The 27,406-nt window shown below is 40.9% G+C and overlaps 1 protein-coding gene across 12 annotated transcripts in view; it reads left to right on the top strand.

Moving 5' to 3' along the window:
* The window catches only part of STXBP5L (syntaxin binding protein 5L), a 398,900-nt gene that overhangs the window by 247,815 nt on the left and 123,679 nt on the right, over positions 1-27,406 (top strand). For all 12 annotated transcript variants that reach the window (XM_065586857.1, XM_005292701.5, XM_065586846.1 and 9 more), the window contains exons 7-12: positions 6,500-6,583; positions 11,183-11,306; positions 11,856-11,934; positions 19,081-19,235; positions 21,605-21,677; positions 27,213-27,360. In XM_065586857.1, the coding sequence (XP_065442929.1) occupies positions 6,500-6,583; positions 11,183-11,306; positions 11,856-11,934; positions 19,081-19,235; positions 21,605-21,677; positions 27,213-27,360 (663 nt within the window). The remainder of the gene's footprint in view (positions 1-6,499; positions 6,584-11,182; positions 11,307-11,855; positions 11,935-19,080; positions 19,236-21,604; positions 21,678-27,212; positions 27,361-27,406) is intronic.

Below are 27,406 nucleotides of genomic sequence, written 5' to 3'. Positions count from 1 at the left end.
AAGATGAGGACCAGTGTAGCCCACTCTGCCATTAATGAAAGGTTTCAGAGTAGCAGCCGTGTTAGTCTGTATCCGCAAAAAGAAGAACAGGAGGACTTGTGGCACCTTAGAGACTAACAAATTTATTAGAGCATAAGCTTTCGTGGACTACAGCCCACTTCTTCGGATATGCATCCGAAGAAGTGGGCTGTAGTCCACGAAAGCTTATGCTCTAATAAATTTGTTAGTCTCTAAGGTGCCACAAGTCCTCCTGTTCTTCTTTCTGCCATTAATGGGGAAGTAGAGAGAGTAAACTGCACCATTGGTTCTATGCTTAGAGTATTAGTTAGTGAAGACCAATGAGACCCAGTTTATACAACAGCTTTTGTTGTCTTTGCATAAAACATCAGCCAGCACTCAACTATCTATTACTTCTCTTATGAGATTGTTTATGGACTCCACAAATCCATGCTTCCTTGGGACTTCATGTTCTGGCATCAAGAACTGATAAGACCCCCTGCACCTTCACAGGTGAAAGCATAGGCGCCGACTCCAGGGCTGGAGCACCCACGGAAAAAAATTTGTGGGTGCTTAGCACCCACTGGCAGCCAGCTCCCCCCATCCTCTTCAGTACCTCCCACCCACTGGCAGCCCCGCCGATCAACTCCTCCCCCTCCCTCCCAGCATATCCTGCCTGCTGCGATCAGCTGTTTCACAGCGTGCAGGAGGCTCGGAGGGGAGGAGCAAGGGTGCAGCGAGAGGCGGGGCAGGGGTTTTGGGGTGGGGTGGGGGCAGGAAGAGATGGGGTAGGGGCTTGGAGGAAGGGGTCGGGTGGGGGGGGATCAGGGGGGTTGAGCACCCCCGGGGCCCAGAAGAAGCTGGCACCTGTGGGTGAGAGACACAGTGAAGACTTATATCGGTGGCCCGAGGACAGCATTTCAAAAGGTGGAGGAACAAATGTGCCAGAAATGAGCATGTCAGGCCTAAGATACCAGGAAAAAGGAGAATCATGTGGCCATCCAGGAAGGAGGGAAGGTGTAGCTATGCAACAGGAAAAGGGAGCCTTGAAAAAATCCCGTAGTCCTTTTTGAAGGGGACCTTACACGGCAATTTAAATTTTAAACAACTTATCTTTGCTGATACAAAAAGCAAGAGCTTTATAGTGCATCGAGAACTGGTGCACGGATTCGTTGAAAGGAGGGGTTGGGCAAACACTGAGGATGTTCAACAATCATCCCAGAGGAATGCACAGGAGGATTCGGAGGTACCTCAGCATGTTTCTGTGTCTCATAATGGGAGACCAGATGTGAAGGCGGAATTGCCAGGGTACGCTCGGAACCGCAAGAGACTGCAGTCCTCAACAGACAGTCTGTCCACAACAGATATAACCTGAGGACATGAACCCTGCATTCACTAATAAGCTAAATCAAATTATGAGTGATGTCTCCATTAATATAGGACTTGAGTGGGCAGATCAACATGGAACCTGTGGGGATGGCAGACTGCCTGGAATCATAGGAGTTTCTGTTTTAAATTCATATTCCGTTAGAGAGGGGGAAATTGTAATGAGCAGTGTAGACAACACCGCCACCAATAGATGGTGCTGTATCTTTATGGTGGTATTAAGTTGTTGTCTTGCATGTTGTTGTATTCTTGCATGTGTTCTGGGGAGTTTAGCAGGAAATTCAGCCCTACCTGTGCATGCAGGAGTTGGTACTTGCAGTGTGTCGATAAATCCCTGTGATTCTATAAGTGAGTATTATAGAATGTAGACATTTTTTACCACAGTTATGCAATAATTCAAAAAGAATAATAGACTGTGACTTTGTCTTCTCCATTTGACTTACAAAAAATCAGTATTTTTCTTAAATAAAGTTGCTTTTATGCTATTTCATACCAACTTCATATGTGGTATGGTGTGGAAGGTGGAGAGGACTATAAGGGATTGGAGAGCTTGGAGAAAGGAGAGAGTGAACATAACCAGAATGAACACACTATATTTGTTCTCATAGGCAAAACACATAACCAACTTCAAAAGAAATTGGATTTTTACAGGGAGATTTTTAAAAGACACAGATGGCAGCTAGGTGCCCAGCTCCCACTTGAAAGTCAAAGTTTAGTTAAAAACTATACTGAGATCATTTAAATAAAAAGTAATAAGGCCTGTAGTGGTGTGTAATTTAGACCCAGGCTTAAATGGGTTTAAATTATATTAATGTGACTATTCTGAAAGAAGTAATGAATTAGATGAACTACTGACAAAAATATGTTGTTTACTCCATTTTACATGCATTTGGGGTAAAGGTGGATTGATGGTCTAGTGGGGTCTAAGTGTGCATTTCTGGTTTGGGTATTGGGTTGTTGGGATATGGATGGCCAGTTGATGCTGTTACCATGGGATGGTCCATTAATTAAGCAAAGTATATGGTATTTTTTAAATTTTATATTGAACTTTGTATTTTTAATAACGTGAAGTGCCTAGAGTCTAAAATAGGTGATGGAAAAACCTAAACAAATGCTGTACTAGAGGACTGGAAGATAGATAGTCAGTTGTACACCCATCATTTAAAAAATGAAATATAATATTATTCTGGGAATTATAAACCGGGATGACCCATTCCTCGGTACTGGGAAAAATAGTGGCGAAAATAATTAAAATTTAGGATCTCCTTCACTAAATGAGTATTATGTGATATTGGTGAACTAGCATGGTTCCTGTAGGAATAAATTATCTAACCAGATAGAATTATTTGAAAAAGTTATCCAAATGATGTGATGATTGATTAATTTATTTTAGACTTTCAAAAGGCTTTTGAAAATCTTCCTTCATGCAAGGAAAAGAAACGTCATGACCACAGGGTAAAGTCCTGTGCTCAATCTGTGCCAGGGCTGAGCCCCGGCACCTCTAGGCTTGCTGGCACCTCTGGGCTTGCTGCATCAGTTATGAATGTAAAAAAATGACTTGTGCCTTCGCAACCTGTTTCATTACAAATTAAGCAGGTAAAGTCCTATAATCAATTAAGAAGTAGTGTGGTTCAACATTGGAAAATGGGGTGGAGGGGGGAAGAATCTCTTCATCACTTTTCTATTGTGGAATTATGGTGTATGAGGGAAAGTCAGGAGGTTGTAAGATATTCAATGAGAGCCTCTAATAATATGTTGAACTCAGTGATTAGTTCCTTAGACATTGTAATTCACAGGCCTTATAAGTTTTGAAATTCTGTAACCAGATTAACAGCTAGAATACTGAGGTTGGGTCAGTCATTCTGTAAAAAGCAGCAGTCCTATTTTTAATAGGACAGAAAAGACTATTCTTTTTACTCTCCTTCTTCAAGGGGTTTCCAAATCTATCATGGTTTTCAGCTGAAAATGTTGAGGTCATACCAACCCCACCTTCCCCCTTAGAAATCCTTCTCACAATAGATTGCTCCAGGATGAGATCCAATTTCTTCTGGGAATGAAGGCTATAGAATTGGTGTGAGTGCTGGGGCCAGAAACTAACTTCATCTTGGGAGAAGTATAATCCATGCTTTAAAGTCTCAAGACCGGTCAGGGCCTTCAAAATACAGGAAGTGTCTCAGGTTCAATGGGGGAGACCATCTCGGTTAGTACAGAGTAATACCCTTAGCCCAACAGCACCCGCAAGAGTGTTCTGAGTGGCTGTCAACGTTCATCCTCACAACCTGCTGGTGTATACATATTTAGACATATAAGGCTCAGTACTCCACTGTATGCATACATATCTTAAGGGCAGTGGAGAAGAGGAGCTGACATGAAGCTGATTGCAGCTTCCTAATTTTCAGCCACTCAGTCCTACTGTAAATTAAAGATGCTGCTGTCAGAAGACTTTCAACCAAAAGAGAATCAGGTGTAGAAAAGCCTTACTCTGCCATACTCTTCCTTCTCCTTCCTGCACATAACTTCTCCTCCTCGGACGATCTTTCTTCCATCCCTTCCCCAACAAACACACCCTCCCCACGATATGTCCTTCCAGGGGATGTATAAGCAGGGGAATATCAAGCAAGAGTAGGGAGGTGGTATTAACTCTATATACAGCAGTAGTGAGGCTATCACTAGAATACTGTCCCATTCTGGTGCTCACATTTGCAAAAAGATGTTGAAAAATTGGGAAGGGTTAGAAAAAAGCTACAAAAATTATTTGAGGTCTGGAAAACTTTGGTGAACAACTATGGAATCTCAGTTTATTTCATTTAGGTTAAGAGGTATCTGCAAATGCCTGCATGGGAAAGAGATTTCGGATAGCAGGCAGCTATTTAATCAAACAGAAAAAAGCATAATGAGATCTAGTAGTTGGAAATTGAAGCAAGGCCAATCCAAACTAGAAATAAGAAGCAAATTTTTAACAGTGAGGATAATTAACCTTGGGAACCAACTTACCTAGCGACATGGTGGATTCTCCATCAATTGCAGTCTTTAAATCGAGACTGGATATCTTTCTAAAATATATGCTATACTCAAACAAAAATTTGATGCAGAAATTACTGGGTGAGGTTCTTTGGCCTGTGTTTTGCTGGAGCTCAGACTAGATCAGAGGTTCCCAAACTTGGTTCATGGCTTGTTCAGGGTAAGCCCCTGGCGGGCCTGGTGACGCTTTGTTTACCTGAGCATCCGCAGGTACGGCCGGCCACTTCCTGCAGCTCCCATTGTCCGGGAACGGCGAACTGCAGCCACTGGGAGCTGCGAGCGGCCATGCCTGCGGACGCTCAGGTAAACAAAGCGTCTCACGGCCCGCCAGGGGCTTACCCCGAATAATCCACGAATCAAGTCTGGGAACCCTGGACTAGATGATCATAATGATCGTTTCTGGCCTTAAAATCTATGATAATTATTAGAAAACTAAGAAATTCAGGATCATGTTTACAAGTAACTTAAAAGAATATAATCTTGTAAAACATAAATAAATAAACATTAAAAAAGACAAATGATAACATTCCAAAACATACAAACATTTCAAAGTATGGAAGTTCGCAGAGTTCCCGAAGTACTGTAACTCTGCTGTATAAAGATGCCAGCCTCTCCCACCTTCTCTTCTTTATGGATGAAGTGCATCATAGAACATTGGTTTCAAAATTGCGTTCATACATATGCCATCAAACTAACCTTTTTCTCTTTTCTTGTTATTGCTATAATTTCTTGAACTGGACACAGGAGGATTTCTATGTAGACATGCTACCATCTTACATAGTGACCTTAGATTATTGGCTGCCACATGGAATAACAGAGTGAATTATATGTGGCGCAGAGGTACCCTCATCACTTTATAGGTTATGTCCTAAGTAGGACTGTCAAGTGATTAAAAAAATTAATCGTGATTAATTGCACTGTTAAACAATAAAAGAACAACATTTATTTAAATACTTGTGGACGTTCTATACATTTTCAAATATATTGATTTCAATTACAACACAGAATACAAAGTGTACAGTGCTCACTTTATATTTATTTTTATATCAAATATTTGCACTGTAAAAAACAGAAGAAATTGTATTTTTCAATTCACCTAATACAAGTACTGTAGTGCAATCTCTTTATCATGAAAGTTGAGCTTACAAATGTAGAATTATGTACAAAAAAAATATTCAAAAATAAAACAGTGTAAAACTTTAGAGCCTACAAGTCCATTCAGTCCTACTTCTTGTTCAGACAATTGCTCAGACAAATAAGTTTGTTTACATTTGCAGGAGATAATGCTGCCCGCTTCTTGTTTACAATGTCACCTGAAAATGAGAACAGGCGTTCTCATGGCACTGTTGTAGCTGGCATTGCAAGATATTTACATACCAGATGCGCTAAAGATTCATATGTCTCTTGACGTATGTCCAGAGATGCATGTCCTCTGGAACGGTGGATGAAGCATGAAAGGGCATATGAATGTTTAGCATATCTGGCACCTAAATACCTTGCAATGCTGTCTACAAAAGTGCCATGCGAATGCCTGTTCTCACTTTCTGGTGACATTGTAAATAAGAAGCAGGAAGCATTATCTCCTGTAAATGTAAACAAACTTGTTTGTCTGAACAATTGACAGAACAAGTAGTAGGACTGAATGTATCTGAACCAGTGGCCAGGCAAGCTTTGTCAAGCTCATCAACATCCAGGTGAACTTCCCAAGGATGATCAGAATCCTCGGAGAACCTCACAAAGGTCATCACAAACCAACATGCCACTCTGATTTTCCTACTGTGGTGTGGATTGACCATTAAAATGTGACCATCATGTTCAGAAATGTGGCTTTGTGCACCACATCTCTGCCAAATTATTCTAATAAACATAATTTTAACTGTTTCTTACCGTCCATGCTCAAGTTTGTTTTCTCACTAAAGGAATTTTCTGTCTGGGGAATAATTGTTTCCACCAAAACTGAAATTATTCTCTATCTGTAGGTGAAAGAGGGCTAGAAACTTAATTTTAGAAAAAAAATACAAAATCATAGAGTGCTTAAATATTTTTAAATGTATTTTAGCGTTGAGAAGATAATCATGTTTCTTTTTCTCCCCAGCTATTAATAGGCTATGAAAATGGGACGGTAGTACTCTGGGACTTGCGATCAAAAAGAGCAGATTTAAGAGTTTACTATGATGAGGTAAGTATTTCCCACTCATTCAGAGTAAAGGACAATTCGGTAGTATTTTAAGAAGCAGAAGATATATCTGAAAGGCAAGGTTAGTTTTGGAAATGCAATATACCATAGTATTCCTTAAAGCCATGTCCCATTGGCAGCAGCTATCAAAACCTGGGAACTCCGAGTCTGAATGCATGTGCTGTTACTGCTTGAGCTAAAAGACCCTGCTCTCCTAGCCAATGCTGGAGCAGACTCATCAACCTCTGTGTGGCCTACCTTCTACTAGAGGGGGACAAAACACCACACCGAGCATGCATGTGTTACAACAAGAGCTGTGTGAATGACTGATTTTTTGGGTTCACTGGAAAATCCGAAAAATTAAAAAAAAATAGTTTTGGATCAAAAAAATTAAAAAATACAATGGAAGGAAATTTCTAAACAAAAGAATCTCAAACTGAAAAATTGAAGCATTTCATTTTGACTTTTTTGGAATTTCTTTTCCTTTTTTTAAAAACAGACAATTTAGTGTAACTGATGAGAATTTTTTGCTTTTTGTCACATCTACATTTTTGCCTAAGAAAAGTTTCAGCTCTAGTTATAACTGTATTTAGGAATTACACTTTATTGTTATCATTACTAGATATTTCTACTTCATTAGTTAATATCAAAGGCAATTTATTACATAGGTTTTATATAGTACACAAAGACCCAGAGGCTGAGTAGCAGTTGGTTTCAGTATGATATATTCTTACATATCTACTAGACCACTATTTCTTGCAATTTGTAACTAAGTTGGAAAATCAGATGAAGATTCAGTTCTCGTGTTCCACAGAATTCTTTTTAAAGTTACGAATGATTATTTAAAGAATGTTTCATGTATACATGGCATTCAGCAAAACACAGCCCTCATCTTAACAAACTGACTGGGTAACCCAATTCAGAGAAATACAAATACAGCTCATGGGTAACAGAAAGAGATAAAAGGAGATTTCTGGGAGAAGGTCCATGCAGGAACTGTTTTTTCACCCCCCTCCTTTTTTTTTTTTAATGTATGAAGAATACCTAAATAATTGGGGAGAGGGGTCTCAACTCTAAAAATTGTCTGGGCAGGATTCTCATCCCTGGGTCTTGTATTCCTTAGTGTGAGATGGACAGAAATCCCACGAGATCTAAGATTCTTGTTCCCTGAAGGCAGTGGTATTGGATCAGCTTGTGAGCCATCTCCCTTTTGGCACATAGGTAATAGTTCAGTGTCTTCTGGGTCATTAGGTAGAGATGGGCGAGGAAATTGTACTCCCTTCTGATGAGCAGAAGAATTGAGTGCAAATCAACATTTCCATTTGCAGATGAGCACTCTGTTCAATTCAGCTAAATTTGGTGAGACTTTATTGGCATGACAAGCCATCCAAGTGTTGCCAAACTGTCAGAAAAAGAACAGGCCCTTCTGGTATGAGGTATGTTAGAAAACCAGACTCCTATTGGTGAAAATAGCTGGATCATTTTACTGTCAAGGCTTTCATAGTTTAGCTCCACAAAGCCAAGCTTAGGAACATAGGAATTGTGTCATCAAATTGACGTGTGGTCCATTTAGTCCGGTTTCTGGCAGTGACCCGTACGAGATGCTTGAGAAGAGAATGTCATCTGTACAGGTTCCTCCTTTCATGGACATCACTTGCTCCTTTTGGATTTCCCACGTTTCTGCTTCTGGGCTTCTTTAGCTTTTAATTATTTTCTAAGCCAAAATTCTATGCCATAATTCTTTTCAGTCCATATTTGGATTGATATGGCATATTCTCACATTATCATATTCAGTTGTATGGTGGTTCTGATTCTTATTTTTCTTCTTTATTCTTTTCTTTCTAATGTTCACACATTAACTTTCATCTTTTCTTTACCATCTTCCTTCCAAACTGCATCCTTTTGTTGTCATTTCATTTTCACACCCTTGCCTCATGCAGTCATCATCTCATTATTCAAGCAACATACTTGGCTTCTTACTTTCTGTGCACTCATTTTCTCTTTCTATTGTCTACCTATTTAATCTTTCCAATACACATTTGGCTTTCCCTTATCGCGTCTTTACTTGTATGAAGTGCCACAGCTGAAAATGTCATCCTGTTCCATTGAATTAGTCATCCATCAGTTATTAGATATTTAAACTTGTTTTTTTAATTATGAAGCCAACGCATTGAGACAAAATGAATTTTACTTAATTTTAAGAATTAAGTTTGACAAAATAAGAAGTTAAATTTTGCATATCACTAAATTGTTGAACATAGGGCAGAATGATAAATATGTGAACGGGGTGCAAATGTACTTATTACAAATAACAGTTTCTTTACTCAGATTGGTGAAGTACACCCCAAGACTTTGAGATTCAGTTAGAACAACAAGTATAACTGAAATAACAGGAAAAGAAGAGAGTAAGAAAAGTATAGCAAAATAATCCCCTGTTACGTGCATACTTAAAGCAATTCCACGGCGTTGACATACTTAGGATATGTCTACACTACGAAATTAGGTCGATTTAATAGAAGTCGATTTTTTAGAAATCGATTTGATACAGTCGATTGTTTGTGTCCCCATTAAGGACATTAAGTCGGCGGTGTGCATCCACAGTACCGAGGCTAGTGTCGACTTTTAGAGCGTTGCACTGTGGGTAGCTATCCCACAGTTCCCGCAGTCTCCGCCACCCATTGGAATTCTGGGTTGAGCTCCCAATGCCTGATGGGGCAAAAACATTGTCGCGTGTGGTTCTGGGTACATGTCGTCAGTCCCCCCTCCTTCCCTCCCTTCCTCCGTGAAAGCAACGGCAAAAAATTGTTTCTCGCCTTTTTTCCTGGGTTACCTGTGCAGACGACATACCACGGCAAGCATGGAGCCTGCTCAGCTCACTGTCACCGTATGTCTCCTGGGTGCTGCTGGCAGACACGGTACTGCAGTGCTACACAGCAGCATCCCCTTGCCTTGCCTTGCAGACGGCAGACGGTGCAATACGACTACTAACCTTTGTCGTCATCCCGTGGGTGCTCCTGGTCAACCTTGGTTAGGTTGGTCAGGGGCGCCTGGTCAGACATGGGTGCTTCTGGCCGATGAGGTCGGTCGGAGGCGCCTGGACAAAAATGGGAATGACTCGAGGTCATTCGCTTTTTAAGTTTCGTCTAATGGAGCTTCAGTCTTGCCTGGAATATCATGCCAGCTGGAGACTTCTTCCTCAGGCTGCTCTCCCAGTTGGCAGCACCGCGCGGATGCACCTACCCCAGCCTACCCCTTGCTTCCATGGCTCATGAAGCCTGGACAGTAGTAAGAAGCAGTTCAACTATAGGCTGAGCAAGTGCAGAATGGTGGTAGAATGTGCCTTTGGATGTTTAAAAGCTCGCTGGTGCAGTTTACTGACTTGGTTAGACCTCAGCAAAACCAATATTCCCATCGTTATTACTGCTTGCTGTGTGCTCCACAATATCTGTGAGAGTAAGGGGGAGATGTTTATGGCGGGGTGGGAGGTTGAGGCAAATTGCCTGGCCACTGATTACGCGCAGCCAGCAGTGGCATAGCCAGGGTTGCAGCCGAGGAGGAGGGGCGGCGAAAAAAGGCGCCGGTCCTTCGGTGGCATTTCAGTGGCCCTGCGCATGTGCCGAAATGCTGCCGAAAGATGGAGCGGCGCATGCGCAGGGCCGCCCCGCTTCCCCATCCAGAGCGCTGTCCAGGGCACCGAGACCCCCGGCAACGCTCTCAGGGCCAGAGTCCCACCGGGAGCCAGCCAGCCCGTGGCCCCGTTCCGCCAGCCGGCCGGAGCACCAGGAGCTGGCCGGCCCGTGGCCCCGTTCCACCGGCCGGCCAGAGCGCCACTTTTGGGGAATGTGGGGTCAGGGGAACTGGCCGCTTCCCCTGAACCCCGCTAGCTACGCTACTGGCAGCCAGACACCAGGGCGGTTAGAAGAGCACAGCAGGGCAGGTCCACTTCCTAGACACCACAGTACAAATAAGTGATGGCCAGGTTAACACCACCTGTCCTGACCTGAGCCTAAGAGGATGCTCAGAGGACCCAGGGATTGGTTTGTGCTTATCGCTAACCTGTACAGAGAGAGCAAGGCCTGCAGAGGCCTGGAGGACCGTGCTTGTGTTGCCAGAGGCTGATGATTTCAGGGAGCTGATCCACAGGCAGTACAAACAAGACTTCCACAGGCTAAGGGCAGGTGGGCGAGGTATCTCTCAACCCTATGTACCCCTGGGAATCTGCCCTTGTAGCAAATGTCCACTAGCACATTCTGAGCTTGCAGGTGTATCTGGTGTTTTCAGTAAAACTGAACAATTCTGTTCAGAAAAAATTCGCTGTGCATGTGGAGAATGATACACACTAAGAAAAGTTATTACACATTTAAGTTAGCATGTACAGTTGAAGGTGCTTCTTTTGTCTGCTTTGAAGAGCAATTTGAGTGAAAGTTCTTTAAAGGGGTGCTGATGGTGGTGGATTGCAGACAAATAAGAGGCACCCAATTGCTGAGATGCCATTGGATAAGGATAACCTCAAGTCACACATTAAAATGTAGCTGTATTAGTTAATGTGAACTATATATTCTGTAATGACGTTCCTGTTTGTTCTCACTACCATTTCTTTAGGCTATTCATTCTGTAGACTGGCATCATGAGGGGAAGCAGTTCATGTGCAGTCACTCTGATGGCAGTTTGACTCTGTGGAACTTGAAAAGTCCTAGCAGACCATTTCAGATAACAATCCCACATGGTAAGAAAGATGCTTTAAAAAAAAACATATTGCAGAGAAGGAATGAAAGAGATGGTTTTATTTGCAGATATCTATGATTAGTTTGTTTTATCTGGTCCTGTGTCCTACTTCGTAGCCATTTCTTGTATAGGTTCCTATATTCTTTAATCTGCAGATTATTCTCAAAATCAACTAGCAGCTGTGTTACTTTTTATATGAAAGGCCTGTCTCAGCACCAAAGTATCTGATTTTTATTTAATACCCTCTGCCTCTGACCATGTCTGATTTGTTTTGCTTGTGGGAAACAACATTTAAGCTCATATATGTTTAAAACAAAATTTTAAAAGACAATAGGATTTGCTGTGAAGAAAGAAAGTATGTTGAATAAAAGAGCAAAAGGAATCTAATTATTTCAGACAAATTAATATCCAAACTGCAGTGGAAAATAGGTATTAGTACTCTGCCATCTGCAATGACTTTAAAGTTCAATTATTGTGCTATATATAGAACTATCCAGTGTGGTGGCAATTATAAGTTTTAGTAAGATTTATACCTTCTTTCTTTCCACAGGAAAAATTCAAAGAGATGGGAAAAAACCTGAGTCTTGTAAACCAATTCTTAAAGTAGAGTACAAGACATGTAAAAGCAGGTATGTTTTTGTCCCCTTAGGAAACGATTAAGCCAAATCTATGTGCTTGGCTACGTATGTAAAATGGAGCTGCTTATGAATACTTCTATCCACAAGGCACTATTGGACATGTAGATGAATGATACAGGCTGTAATTACATGATCAGATGCTGTTTGTTCTGGATGATGGTCTTATGGTTAGATCACTGGAAAGGACCCAAGAAAACTGGATTGTGTCCAGGCTCCTTACCTTGGCTATAGATTTCCTGCACTACTGAGGAAGTCTTTTAAACCAAGTTTCCAAAGGTGTCTTCAGAATGATATGGTCTGCTGTTTCCAATTTATGCTGTTTAAAAATGATTAAAATTATGTATTTATTTTTTAAAATGCAGCTCTTAAATTAAAATAATAAAGCAAATGAATCACAGAATACATAGCAAATGAAATGAAATGGGACTGCTCTGCTTTTTAAGCCTTTTCTATGCATTTTTAGATCTCTGATACACATTTAATCTTCCAGAGATTGATCCTTCCTACTATATACAGTATTTCAGCTCTTTTAGGAAAATAATATTCATATATTTCTTTTATTTAGTATACAACAGCAAAAACAAAACATTGACTTGACCTTCACTATATTCCTTTGTCATCTTCCCAATTAATAGTCTATGTGCAAATGTACATTACAATATTAGGCCCTAAATCAGAAAATCACTTAAGCACGTGTTTAAACATATACTTAAGTCCCATTGAAATCATTGGGACTCAAGCATATGCTTAAAGTTATCGCATGCTTAAATACATTCCTGAATTGTGTCTGACTTGAGAAGGGGTTTAAAAGATCTATGTGTCATATTTTCCACTAAATTTCTACATACAGTTTTAAAAAAGGAAATCCCCACGTAAAAAAACCCCACACCTCCAGCATATACAATAACTCCCAACATTCCCTACAATTGCATTATAATGCAGAACTTTAACTCTGACCTTAGACTTATCCATCAGAGAAGAACACAATATTCTGGTATGTGAATGTCTAAAAGACATGTGTTGTTGGAGTTAAGGTTTTGTGTTATAATGTAATCATGGGAATTAGGATATGTGTGATGTGTTACTACACATGATAGAAGCGTAAGGGAGTTGTTTATAGAGGGGAGAAATCTGTCTGTGAAATGGTGAATATGATGTTTGGTGGGGGTAAGGGGAAAGAAGAATATTTTAACTGACATGCATCCGACAAAGTGAGCATTCACCCATGAAAGCTTATGCTCCAATACATCTGTTAGTCTTAAAGGTGCCACAGGACTTTCTGTTGTATTTTAACTGGAGAATTCCTACTTTTAAGGGTTTGTGTGGGTTGGGGGTTGTTCTCCTTAGGCAACTTTAATAGATTTTAAATGTAAGTTTTTGTCTTTGTGAGAATTTATGTAAAGGTCCAAGTTTTTTTCAAATTTTGAAATACACTTGTTAAGTATATCACATGTAGGACTAGTGAGACATAATAATATAATTATTTGCATTTCTGTAATGCCTGCCAGATTGTGCCTCAAGTTCCATGCACAGATCTCACGTCTTCTGCATGGAATGTGGTGGAGTCAGCCTCATCCACAGCATTGTTGTTGTGATGCACCTCTTACCCCTCTGCCCCCACAGAACCACCATATGGTCTATTCATAGGACTGGAATCTAAGTGTGGACTGAGCAGGCAATGAGCAGTTCTGCACTGGGTAGAGACAGGAGGACACACCTCTCCACCACAGTCTGACAACCAGGCATTTGCTAGATAGGTCAATGATTTTTCTTTTCATGAGTTTCACAGAAAAAAGTTACATTTGGGAATCAGAAAATACATCTTTCTATTGCCTTATAGTACTTTAAGACTGCAGTGTACAAAGAATTATTTTATTTAAATTTATTATATTACAAAGAAGCAGGCAAACATCATCACATCATATGTACATTATTTCAAAATCTTTGGCTTTATTCCTTATATTCTGAATTATTTTAGCAACCCAGCAATACATTTTTCATCTATCAAAATCTTTTTGGAATCCAAAACTAACAGATATAAGATTCCAGTTACATAAGTTAGAGTTTCAGCTGCTTAGCTTATTGTTCTGTTTAATTTGTGTAGAGGCAGAAATGTTATGACAAGTAACATATTACAAAACAGGTACAATATGACATAAAAATATTAGTCGATGCATTGAAAAGATCTTTAAAAGGGTTTTGAACTTTGTAAAGACTATAGTTTAACAGTAGCAATTGCATTTTTTAATATTTTAATTATTCAAAAATTTTGCTGGGAGGTTTTCTAGGTATTTGATATTTAGAGTCTTTTACAACATACAAAGCTGCATTTGTTCTTCTTGATAAGAAATTAGGAATTATCACACCAGGAAAGTCCAATTTACTATTTATATGTAGGCCTTTCTCTGGTGCTTATCAAGGCTAGTATGCTTTCTCTCTGCCAGACCTGAACAGACCATTGTTTATTTAGTCCACTGTTCTGTCTCCTTACTATACTGGGACAGACCAGTGGCCCATTTAGTCTGGTATCCTGTCTCCTTAAGGTATCTGTTGTATTACAGAAGTGCAATCCTTGGATGGCTAAGCGGGTCAATACCAAGTAGGAGCAGAAAGGTGGTATTTACTCTGTATAAAGTATCTTAGTAATGGGAGACTAAGAACCTGGAATCCTTCAGCATTGCACCTTTCCAGAGTTCAAATTTCTTTCCCTTTCTTTCCATGAGAGCTTTTCAGTTACGTTTGAATTACTTTGATGTTTTAGGTGTGAACAACCCACCACCACCCACAAACGCAACAGACTCACTTTCCCCCAGGTCTATATACAGCTATATGAAATCACATACACTCAAGTTTGGGGAAGAGGATGCAGGAAGACTGGCACCTGTACTTGGGGGCAGAATTAGGGTTGTGGTATGTTGTCTGAAGTGGTTGTGCTAGTGCTGAGGGGTCTGTCTCTGGATGGGAGGAGTATGGACTGCTGGATGTTTTTAACTTTTTTTGGTTTTGAGATTTTGCATTAGTTATGTCTATAACTTACACACACTGTAGTGTTTTTATGTATTAATTCCCCAGTTTATAGATGTAGATAATATCTCTGACACAGCAATGGCTCCTTTAATGAAAAACCTGATCTCTGTCAAAGTGTCCACCTAGATTAGTTTGTTACTTCCACAAAAATCCTTGTGTTATAGAAGCAGGGCAGGCCTTACCATGAGGCGAACTGAGGCGGCTGCCTCAGGTGCCAGACTGGGGCGGGGGGTGGGCACCACTAGGACCCAGAGTGTAGAAAATTTTGTCTGCTGCTGGTGCATATGTATTCTCTCTGCTCTAGATGCACAGAGATGCTGGAGTGCTGTGCTGGAGGAAGGAGGGCACAAGAGACATAACAGGCAGGCAGGAGAAAAGGTGAGAGGGAATAACAAAGCAGCAGGAGCTGCAAGGAGAGAGAGGAGGAGGAGCCTCTGATGTACCTCTCTAGCACCCCCAGAAGCCTGGATTGATTAACACCAGCTTCTCAGGGAGCTTCCTGTTTTCTGCTGCTTCCCTGAACCCACTTAAGAAGAACAGGCAGTCAACTGAAGTAGTAGGAGCCAGTTAGGCCCTTAAGATGCTGATATCTTCTCTCACTCAGGCCCTGCTACCAGCCTGCTTATTTGTCCCCTTCAATTGAGTGTTGAGAGCCACTATAGCTGGCACAGAGGAGCAGTCATGAGTGAAAGAAGAAAACACCCCTCTGGGGCAGCATTCAGAAAAAGCAAGCAAGCAAAGGAAGCTTTTCTATCTAAGCAGGAAGGAGCTCTCCTGAGATACACAGACACAAATGTTCACAGTGAGCTTTCTGGCCCCAGTGAGGATGTGAGTGGTGAGGAGATGCCTGATCTTCCAGTTAGTCAGAGTGCAGGTGACCTGGCAGCAACTGCAGTATCCATATCTCCATCTCAAATGGATGTAACCATGCACATTCCTGAAGAAAAGTGTAGATCAGAGAAGAGTGTGGTGGAGGCACAAGAAACAGCTGCTGCTGAGTTTAGTTCCTTAAGTCTAGATGATCCAGGACTGTGGACCCACTTGAGCAGTAGCCTGAGGGACTTCCTTGTACTGCATGGGCCACAGCAAGTGAAAAACTTCATGTTCCCCAAAGACAATGAAAATAGAAGTTTCCATCCAACATATTACTGGCATGAAATCCCCAACAGTGACAAAGTGGAGAGGCCATGGCTTATGTACTCAAAAACCCAGAATGCTGCATACTGTTTTTGTTGCAAACTCTTCCAGTCCAATGTTCCAGCCACATTGGGTTCTACAGGAACAAAAAACTGGAAAAATCTGGCTAGAAATCTGGCATGCCATGAGAAGGCAGGAAATCACCAGAGAGCATTCCAGAGGTGGAAAGAGCTTGAGATGAGACTAAGGTTAAAGGCCACCATAGATGATCAGCATCAAGAGAAGATTGCGTCAGAGTTTCTTTACTGGCAAAATGTTCTGAAAAGGCTCATTGCCATAGTGAGAATGCTTGCTACCCAAAACCTAGCATTGCGTGGCATTTCAGATCAGCTGTATGTACCAAACAATGGAAACATCCTTAAAATTATGGAGCTGATGGCTGAGTTTGATGCTGTACTCAGGAGCATCTAAGAAGAGTCACCACCCAAGAAATGTACACACACCACTACCTTGGAAAAACAATTCAAAGTGAGATCATACCGTTACTGGCAACAAAAGTCAAACAGAAGATTGTGGCAGATCTGAAGTCAGCAAGATATTACTCTGTTATTCTGGACTGCACACCTGACATCAGCCATACGGAACAAATTACTTTAATGGTGCGTTTTGTAACAACAACAGAACCTAGTGAAAATGTCCCTGCACTGGTGACTGTCAGAGAGCATTTTCTAGAATTTATTGACATTGATGATACTACAGGAGCTGGTATGACAAATGTGCTTCTTAAAAAGCTGGAAGATACGGGAATTGTGATAGCTGACATGAGAGGTCAGGGCTACGATAATGGTGCCAACATGAGAGGAAAGAACAGAGGAGTGCAGACACGGATCCAAGACTTAAACCTTCGAGCTTTTTTTGTCCCATACAGTTCTCATTCATTGAACTTGGTGGTCAGTGATGCAGCATCAGCTTCTAGTGAGGCTGCTGAATTTTTTTATGTAATTCAAAGTATCTATGTATTTTTCTCTGCATCAACTCATCGATGGCAAATTTTGAAGCAACACCTGGGAACATCCTCTCTGACACTGAAACCACTGAGTGTCACATGATGGGAAAGTCGAGTGGAGGCGATAAAGCCTATCAAACACCAAATTGGGAAGATAGATGATGCCATAGTTGCCAGTATGGAGGATAATGCTATGACAGGAACTGTTTGTGGGAGAACAGTGGCAGAGGGAAATGGAATCACCAGAAACATACATAACTTCAAATTTCTGTGTGGCTTAGTGTTGTGGCATGACATACTGTTTGAAATAAATGTTGTAAGCAAGAGACTCCAAGGTGTTGACTTTTATATATCTGGAGCAATGGAATAACTGGACAAAGCAAAGTCATACCTACAGTCTTACCGGTCAGATGAGGGATTTCAAAACATTCTGAAGAGTCCACAGAAGTTGGCAGAGGAACTTCACACTGAAGCTATTTTCCCACCCATTCAAGAATACAAGAGTCACCGAAGAAGAAGACATTTTGATTACGAGGCAGAGGATAATCCCATAAGAGATTCCAAACAACAATTCAAAGTTGAATTCTTTAACCTGGTGCTAGATTGTGCAATACAGTCAGTTGAAGAACATTTCATGCAGCTCAAGGAACACAGCAGTATATTTGGGATGTTGTATGATATTCCAGAACTCCTCACTATACCTGAAGAAGACCTACACCAGCAGTGCAGAGCACTAGAGATAGTGTTGACACATGATGACATGCGTGATATTGATGCGAGTGATTTAGGTGATGAACTGAAAGCCCTTTCAAGATACATTTCAGCAGGATCAACTCCAAAGGCTGTTCTGGAATATATGTGCACAAATAAAATGACCACCCTCTTTCCAAATGCTTTTGTTGCTCTGCACGTACTTCTAACACTTCCTTTAACAGTTGCCAGTGGAGAACACAGCTTCTCCAAGCTAAAGTTAATAAAAAACACATCTATGCTCCACAATGACACAAGAGATGCTGGTCGGCCTTGCAACCATCTCAATAGAGCATGAGCTGGCCCAGAATGTGGACCTTCAGGAAGCAGTCCTTTGCAACTAAGAAGGCACGGAAAGCACCAATTTGATTATTCAAACAGATAAAAATGCCAGTGTTTACTATGCAGACAAGAAAAGTTACATTTGCTGTTCAGGCATTTGAAAGTTAAGTGTTACTTAAAATTTTTGAACACAGCATTCTAAGTTGTTAGTTCTCCTTTAGTGGGGTAGGTAGCAGAGCAGTACCAGGAGAGGAGTAGAACAGGAAGAAGGCAGAATTGAGACCTTTCAAAGTTTTGGCCCAAGCGAGGGGACGTGGGGGCGTCATTTGAGTTCCCCTCCTCAGGTGGCAAAATGTTGTGGGCCAGCCCTGTACAGAAGAGGATGTTCAAAAAAGCAATGGCTACTCTGATGAAGGACAGGATCTTCATGAAAGTGTTCAGACAGTTCAAGAGCCCACATAAAGACTTCCAAATGCAGCTTCAAATATGGAAGTAGATGACATATAACAAGCTATCCATTGTTACCCATTGTTCATAAATGTTCAGTTATACTGAAAAATTCTAATAAGGTTTTTCTTTTAATTGATAAAATAATTATGTATTTTTACACAGCTAAATCTCATTATGTATAACTTTTTAAAGGGTAGTTTTTAGAGGGACCTGAAAATGATGAGATTCAAAATGTGATATTTTAAGGCCTATTTTTAATTAATGTAAAATATATGTATATGTATAAGCCTGCTTTTCTCAGTGCTATGGGTCTCTCAAAATATTACCACACACAAAAATAAACCCTTTAAAATCTGCATCTGTATTAGTGATACAAATCCACCATCACAATTTCATTGTTTCTCTTTGTAAACACTTCGGGATGAAAGGCATGACACAAATGTGAGATTATATAATCTATTATTGCTTTTTGTTTTTTGACACAGTGAACCATTTATAATCTTTTCTGGTGGACTGTCCTATGACAAAGCTTGTCGAAGACCAAGTCTAACCATCATGCATGGAAAAGCTATTACGGTGCTTGAAATGGATCACCCTATAGTGGACTTTTTAACTCTTTGTGAAACACCATATCCAAATGGTGAGTGTATGAAGCAACAATAGTACAATTTTGTCAAAGAAGAGAAATGTGATTTGTTAGAAAATTATATGAAGTGGTCTTATCACAGAATTTAGTGTCCATACAGCATGATAAGCGAGTTGGGGATCTCAGTTCCCAATGGACAGTTCTCCACGTTACAAAAACCACCACCACAATTGACAGCAACTGGACCCTTTGTTTGCTGTCTCAGCAGAAAGATCAATAATGAATGAGCTACAGAGACTGAATTCCCCTCTTACCATGGTGTGTGGGGGGGAAGGGGGGGAAGTCACAGTTGGAGCACACTGATCAGTCAATGTAAGGAAGCTTACGTTGCCACTGCTCAGAAATAAATGGAGAGCTTAAGTCTCATGGCTGTAATTCTGGTGCTTTTCATGAACTTTAAGTCCTTAAATCAGCAAAGTGTTTAAGCTTGTGCTTAAATCCATCCCTTTTGAGCAAAGCACTTAAGCACAAACTTGATTAAGAATGTGCTGAAGTGTTTTGCTCTGCTGAACAGGGATGGATTGCTAAATTGAGGACTAAATTAACAGAAAAAACTAAGAAGGGTGAGGGGTAGGGAAAGCTAAAAACCTAAAAGAAATTAAGTCTGGTATCTTCAGCATAAAAGAGGGGGAGCAGAAATGTAGAAGAAACACTTAACATGTAAATTAATAAAAAAAAACTGTTGAATAATTTGAATTAGCATAAAGCAAATATTTACTTCCAATGTCTAGTGAATGGAAGCTTCAATAATTGAATTAATGTATCTGGGCTGCCAATTCACTATGTTAAACTTAGTGGTGCTTCCATATTATGGATTCTTTTACTGATTTACACAGTAGTACATTTTTGTTTTATGTTAGCCTGTGTTGTTCATAATCCAGTGTGTCAATATGCTACCACAGGATGTGCATTAATAGTAGACCACAAAGGGAAGAGCATTAGTTGATGCATTCCTCAGGTTCATTCAGCCTTGTGCCTTCAACCATCTGAAGAGTACAACCTTGCACACCATAAAGTGGCTTACTGTTATTTTAATAGGATTCTTAATTTTACAGTTCATTATCTTAAAAATACAGTCAGAGTGGGGTTTTGTTCTTTTTTTCTTTGCATAAAGAGCAACCCTATACTCATGCTTTTGATCTAAATAACTTTTATTTTAGATTAAAGAAAAAACATAAAATAAGAGAGAACAAAAGTATGGTCTACAAAAGAAAGTTTTGTGTGTGTGTGTGTGAGAGAGAGAGAGAGATACTGCACCTGAATTGATCACAAAATAGTAAATGCCTCTAGCAGGCTCACAACTAAATCATAACAATTACCGGTATATCACTACATAAACCAATTTATGCAATGTATGTTTTAATTATGAAAAATACTTCTGAGTATATAAATAATGTCTTATCCTTACTATGTTAACTTTTTTCTTTCTTTCCTACTTTGTGTCCCTTCCCTTGATTATCTGGAACTCATTTCTATTAAAAAACCCTAAATTTGGAACATCATAATTTGGATACCAAGGTGATTGGCAACTTAGATAAAAATTCACTTTTTCAAAAGTAAGTGGTGTAAGAGTGGTTAGAAGACCGCAATCTACACTGCAAATGGCAGCTTGACATTTAGGAGAGGAGGGGGCAATTTAAATCTTTGTCTTCTTTTTCAGCCCATTACACGCTATTCCTCCCCAACTCTGTTTGCAGTACAACTGCATCTCTTTCTTCACCTCCAGAGTGTACCTTCGTCATCTTTGTCTCCTCATTAACTCTCCCCAATTCACATTTTAAAATAATGGATCTAGTGAACTTTTTGCATTTGAGGTTACAGCTGTGCACTATTGGGAGTTGGTGGACTGTGCATCTCAAGGAGTTGGTGGAATGTAGCTTTGGACAATCACTGCCCACAGAAAAACTCTAACACCCGTTAAACCTTTGCAGTCTGTGATCACAAGGTCTATAACAAGGGTACCTCCCTGTGTGTGATAATTAGATTCAGTGATAGAGTAACATACCCAGCTGCCTTCAGATGTTAAGGTGGACTCACCTACTCCACTCCTTTACTTTTCATTCAACACCGTGTTAGCATGCTATAATTACATAGGGCTATTTTTGCTATATATGTTTATCAACAATTATGTCACCAAAGCTACTTATCATTGTGGGCCATCTACATCACTGTCTGACTCTAATCAAATGCCATGCTTTCTAATTTGCAAATCTGTCTTTAGTTATTATTCAGACATCTATCTCAAATCATTTATTTAAAATACAATAATTGTTCAGGAGCGGATTATATAATTTGGCTAACTTGGTTAAAAGGCTTAACAGGAAAGCTCTGCATGTTTTTTGTGCTTGATTCCTCACTTTTAGAATTTCAAGAACCCTATGCTGTAGTTGTACTATTGGAAAAAGATCTCATTGTTGTTGACCTAACACAAAGCAAGTAAGTACAAAGTCTATATGAAACTGTTCCTGCTTCATAAATATCTAGCTGATAATGTTGAAAATCTATTCAAACTTTTCTTTTTTATTTTGCTGGTGTAAAAACTTTACATTCATTGGAGGCAATTTTACCCTAGGATAATGTAGGCCAGCAGGTTTTCCCATTTTCTCTAAGATAATATCTTATATCCACACATGGTAGATGCTCCAAAATTATTAATATCTTCAGCGCAGCACAGCCTGGAATTCTAATAATACTAATTCTTTCTCCTCTCCAGTCAACACTGACAGGCCTGTTCAACAATATTTCACTAGGCACGCATATATTCATTTGTCTGATTTTTCTATGTAAGTTAATTCAGTTACAGCAGTGTAAAACCTGGTGGAAGTGAAATCAGAATCAGGCCTTCTTCTTTGGGTTATTGTCCCTATGGGTGCTCTAGGTGAGGATGTGTGTACACCCATGCACTCTCAATCGAAGATTTTTCTGCTGTTAGTGCCTACAGGTTTGCACCTACACCATATGCCTTCATATGCTCCAGTATAAGGGCATACAAGGAGGAGCAGACCCACACCACTCCAGTTCTGTCTCAGCCACCTGCAGCTAGCGATGGAGTTTTGAAGCATCTACTATCTAGCTAACGCAGTTATTCTTCTGCCACATTTTTATTCTTAATTTTCATTTCATACGTAGTTTTAGTTTTGTTGTTGTTAATTTACCTTTCTAGCACCATTTATGCTTTGAAGGGGGGTCTCCCCCCCACTTCTTCCCCCTTTCTCTTTGATGCCCTGTTTTTCTTCTCAGGCCTTCTCGACCGGTGGCTTTTCTTGCAGGATATGCCCAAGACCCCAGGATTCAAGCCCTGCCAGACCAGTCACCAGTCTATTCCCCACTCAGTGATGGGCAATCCAGTTGCCTCCGTTGTCTTGGAAAGACTCACATCTCATCCAAGTGTAAGATCTGCTCTGGTTTAAAGGCTGGCAAAAACGAAGGGAAGAAACTTCTCATTGAGTGCTCCCTTAGACCCCGGGGGTCAGTTCTGCCCTCCATCCTGTATATTGGACTCAGCTGCAGAGACTTCATTAGCTCCAGCTCTGACCTCCAGAAACCAGGGGACAACTTCAGTCTTGCAGAAAACAACCAAATGTAAGAGACCCCATTCCTCTCCACTTAGATCTGGGAGTAGGGAGACTTGTGTCCTGCTGCAGATACTGATAAAGCTGCCACCAGGTATAGTACCAATGCACCAGCACTGCTGAAAGAGACTTTTACAAAGCTAGGTGTCGAGAAACTGTACCGAGAAACCCACTGTTGAGCAGTCCCGAGATATGGACCCATCAGAACCAAGATTGGACTCTTACGGACAGAAGGACTCATTGAAGACTAAGGACTCTTCAAAGAAGTAATCTTACCTGGCACCGTCCACTGGCAGACAGCCCTCTCCAGAATGACTGGGGTATTCTCTGGTACCACTTCCAATATTGCTAAACTTATTTTTCATTGAGAGGAACACTCCCTGGACTCAATGGTACCTTTAAGGTTCCTCTCTCAACGGACCTTCACATTATGGAGTACTTGTTTTCTCATCCCACCCCTAACTTTCTTCTTGTTGATGCTGCCAATGAAAGAGTAGGAAACATCACTTCAAATCAGCACTATCTGATAATGAGCGTAAGCATCTGGACCTCCTAGGGCTTAAGAGCCACTCATCAGCCTCTCTTAAGTTCCGAGTCACCAACTACCAAGTCCTGATGGCAAAATATGACTTAACCAACTATAGTACATTTTCTCACTGTATTGAGTTTTTGCCTCAGGACAATAGAGCAGTTTCAAGCTCTTATTACAGAGAGTGAGACAGTAGCCAAAGCCTCCCTGCAGGCCTCTCTTGAAACAGCAGATATGGATTCTCATTCTATGACCACTGCCATAGTCATGCATTGGGCCTCCTGGCTACAGTCCTTCACTTTGTCCAGGAAAGTGCAAAATACTGTTGAGACTTGCCCTTCAAAGGGCCTAAGCTCTTTAGTGACACCTGGATGGTTCTCTTCACTCATTCAAGGACTCCTATCTGGATGACTGGCTCCACAAGCGCCATTCTTTTCTTGAAGTTCAGTCTGACACTCAGAAGGCCCTAGCTCTATTCCACTGCCTAGGCCTGCACCTCAACATAGACAAAACAACCCTGATGCCTGTGCAACTGTATTGGGGCCACCTTATACAGGTGGCAGTCAAGGTGTCCCTACTTGCAGACAGATTCACCATGATGTCTGACCTGATCTCCACATTGCAACAGAGCCAACAGACCATGGCGAGGGCTTGTCTTCAGCTTTGGGGATACATGATGGCCTACACTTTTGTAACCCCCCATGCAAGCTTGCACTTCCAGTGTCTTCAAGCCTGGCTCAAGACATCCTACACTCTCAACAACTGTGTGCTGTCCACAGAGGTGTTGGTCCCATGGATTGTATCCAACTCCCTCAATTGGTGAAAGGACCCTCAAAAAGTTTGCATGGGAACTGCCTTCTCATGTGTACCTGCCACACACGTCATCACTACAGGCTCCTGACTTCTAGGATGGGGTGCTCACCTACAAGATCATACAGCCATAGGCAGATGGACTCCTCAAGAGTTGTCACTACACATAAGTGCCCTGTCTTCACTTCCTACCTCTCAGCTAGCTCCAGTCAGTCAGAGTGATGTTGGACAACTGAGCAGCCATGTGCTATATAAACCGCCCAGGAGGAGCAAAATCACGATCTTTATGCGAAGAGTCGGTGATGCTATGGAATTGGTGTTTAGCCCGGGAAATAAATATCTCAGTGATCTCTCTGCCGGGATCACAAAACATCATCACAGATTCACTGAGCTGAATTTTCCATCAAGACCACAAGTGGGAGCTGACCAATGTTGTCTTTCAATAAATCTGTCTTATGTGGCGTCTTACACCCCTTCCAACTCAAAATGCTGCTACATCTTATCAAGTGGGGAACATGGCACAACTCCCTGGAAGACATTCTCCTTGCTTCTTGGCACCCAGGTCTGTTATACACATTCCCTCAAACTTCACTGATCCACAAAGCCCTGCTCAAACTGAAACAAGAAAAAATAGTTATCATTTTCATAGCTCCCAGATGGCTGAGAATGGTGTGGTTCCTAACCCTGACCTATCTGGTGACATGTCCACCTCTGCACCTTCCCCTGATGACAGACCTCTGGATCCAGGAATCAGGCTCCATAACCCACTCCAGCCTATCATCCCTGCCTCTCAGGTCTTGTCTTCTCAGTAGTTCTTGGGTGTAGAGCAGGAGTGTTCTCCTGAAGTCCAGTTGGTTCTGTTAAATAGCAGGAAACCTACTACATGAAGGATTTACCTGCAGAACTAGAAATGCTTCCAGATCTGATGCACCCAACATTCTGTATCTCCTGCCAATTCTCTCCAGGCATTCATCTTCAATTAGGTACTAAACCTGAAATTGCTGGGTCTTTCTCTGAACTCTGTTAAGATTCATTTATCTGTCATTGCAGCATTCCACTCGCCTGTCAAGGGTGTCTTTGTCTTGCACAGCCTAGAACAACAAGATTCCTTAAGGGCCTCCTTAATCTGTTCCATCCAGTGTGGGACCCTACCCCACACTGGCACCATAATTTAGAGCTTAACACATTAAAAGGACCTCCCTTTGAGCCTATGGCAACCTACTTGCCATTCCATCTGTCCTTCAAGATTTTGTTCCTTGTAGCAATCACCTCAGCCAGAAAGATGGGAACTAGTAGCTCTCATGGCTGACCCTCCATATTACAATTTATCCAGACAAAGTTATCTTGCATCATCACCCTCACTTCCTCCCTAAAGTGTCATCAGAGTTCCACACCAATCAGGACATTCACCTGCTGAAGAGATGAGTCTCCATATACTGGACATAAGATGATCCCTGGCTTTCTCTCTTCACAGAACTAAGCCCTTCAGGGTATCCCCCCAGACTCTTTGTTTCCTTTGCCAAGAGAAACTATCTCACTGGGTATTGGGGTGCATTTTGCATTGCTATGAGTCCTCCGGGATGCAACCCCTTCCTAGAGTCATTTGCTGACTCTACCAGGTCTCAATCTGTTTCCATTGCCCTCCTTAGGAATGTACCCATCAAGGACATTTGCAAGGCAGCCATCTGGTATGCCATTTCATGTTTTCACAGCATTATGCCCAACTCCATGCCTCCAGTGCGAATGCAGTCTTTGGTGAAGATGTTCTATACTCCATACTGGGTCCACCTCTTCAGCACTTTCTTCCATATTAAGGTACTACTCAGGAGTCTCCTCATACTGGGATGCTGGAACTGGATGACAGGGAATGGATCACTAGATAATTACCCTGTTCTGTTCATTCCCTCTGAAGCATCTGGCATTGGCCACTGTCGGAAGACTGGAAATTGGGCTAGATGGACCATTGGTCTGACCCAGAATGGCCATTCTTATGTTCATGTGAAGCACCCACAGGGACATTAACTTAAAGAAGAAGGAGACATTACTTACCTTGTACAGTAACTGGAGTTCTTTGAGATGTTTTGTCCCTATGAGTGCTCCACTACCCACCCTCTTTTTCCTCCTGCTTCAGAGATTTACCATGCTCTGAGGTTGAGAGGAACTGGAGCGGCACAGGTCTCCTCCTCCCTATATTCTCTCATACTGGAGCATGAGGAGGCATGCAGTGCAAGCCCACAGGAACTACTAGCAGAAATATCTCTGATCAAGAGTGCATGGGCACACGGACATCCTCCCAAGGAGCACCATTGGGACAAAACATCTTGAAGAACTCCAGTTACTGAACAAGGTAAGTAATGTAACCTCTCCTTGTGCATTTTTCATTTATGAAAGACATTCTATGCTTATTGTTGCTCTAAGTGTGAGTCATTACTCCTTATCCTGACAGATAAAGCTAATACAAGTGAACAGCAATTAAATTGTTGTGTGACTTGTCTGCAATTGCTTCAACAGTACAAACCATGGAGAATTAATATTCCACTGTCAAATTGAGTAAAATTGTTTATTATGAGATCTGCTTACTAATACAGTATGTCTACAGCATAATTTTATGGACAATTCTGGCCTTTAATTGTAATATAAATCATATGTTATTGATTCTAGTGTTCACAAAACATATGTAATCTTTATGTTTTATAGGGAAAATTCTACAGATGTGGGGGAAAATTAGAAACTGATCCTGCAAACCCTTACTCACACAAGTAGTCCTATTGACTTTAGTAGGACTACTTATGTGACTAAAAACTAAGAAGAGAAAGGACTGCAGTCATGGTACCTTAATTTTGTGACCCTTATTGGCTGACTGTACATTTTATGCTTGGGATTAAAAACAATAAATACGTTTTAAAGAAAATATGAAATAAGGAAAATAGCATGTATTATGAATAATGATAGTTTTAATTTAGATAAATTTGTTTTTGTTTTGTATACTTTAATATTTAAGAAAATCTAATATTACTCCACATGTCACAGTGGTACTAATAAATTTTCTTCCTCCATTAGTTTTCCAATCTTTGAAAATCCTTATCCCATTGACATTCATGAGTCACCAGTTACCTGCACAGAATATTTTGCTGACTGTCCTCCAGATTTGATTCCCGTATTGTATTCTGTGGGAGCTAAACATAAAAAGCAAGGATACAGCAATAAGGTAAAAAAAATACATTTTATTTATGAAGAGAGTTTAATTGTAAAAA

Source organism: Chrysemys picta, chromosome 1 (assembly GCF_011386835.1).
Source record: "Chrysemys picta bellii isolate R12L10 chromosome 1, ASM1138683v2, whole genome shotgun sequence".
In the NCBI taxonomy this organism is placed as follows: Eukaryota; Metazoa; Chordata; order Testudines; family Emydidae; genus Chrysemys; species Chrysemys picta.
This window is presented reverse-complemented; position numbering and strand designations above follow the sequence as displayed.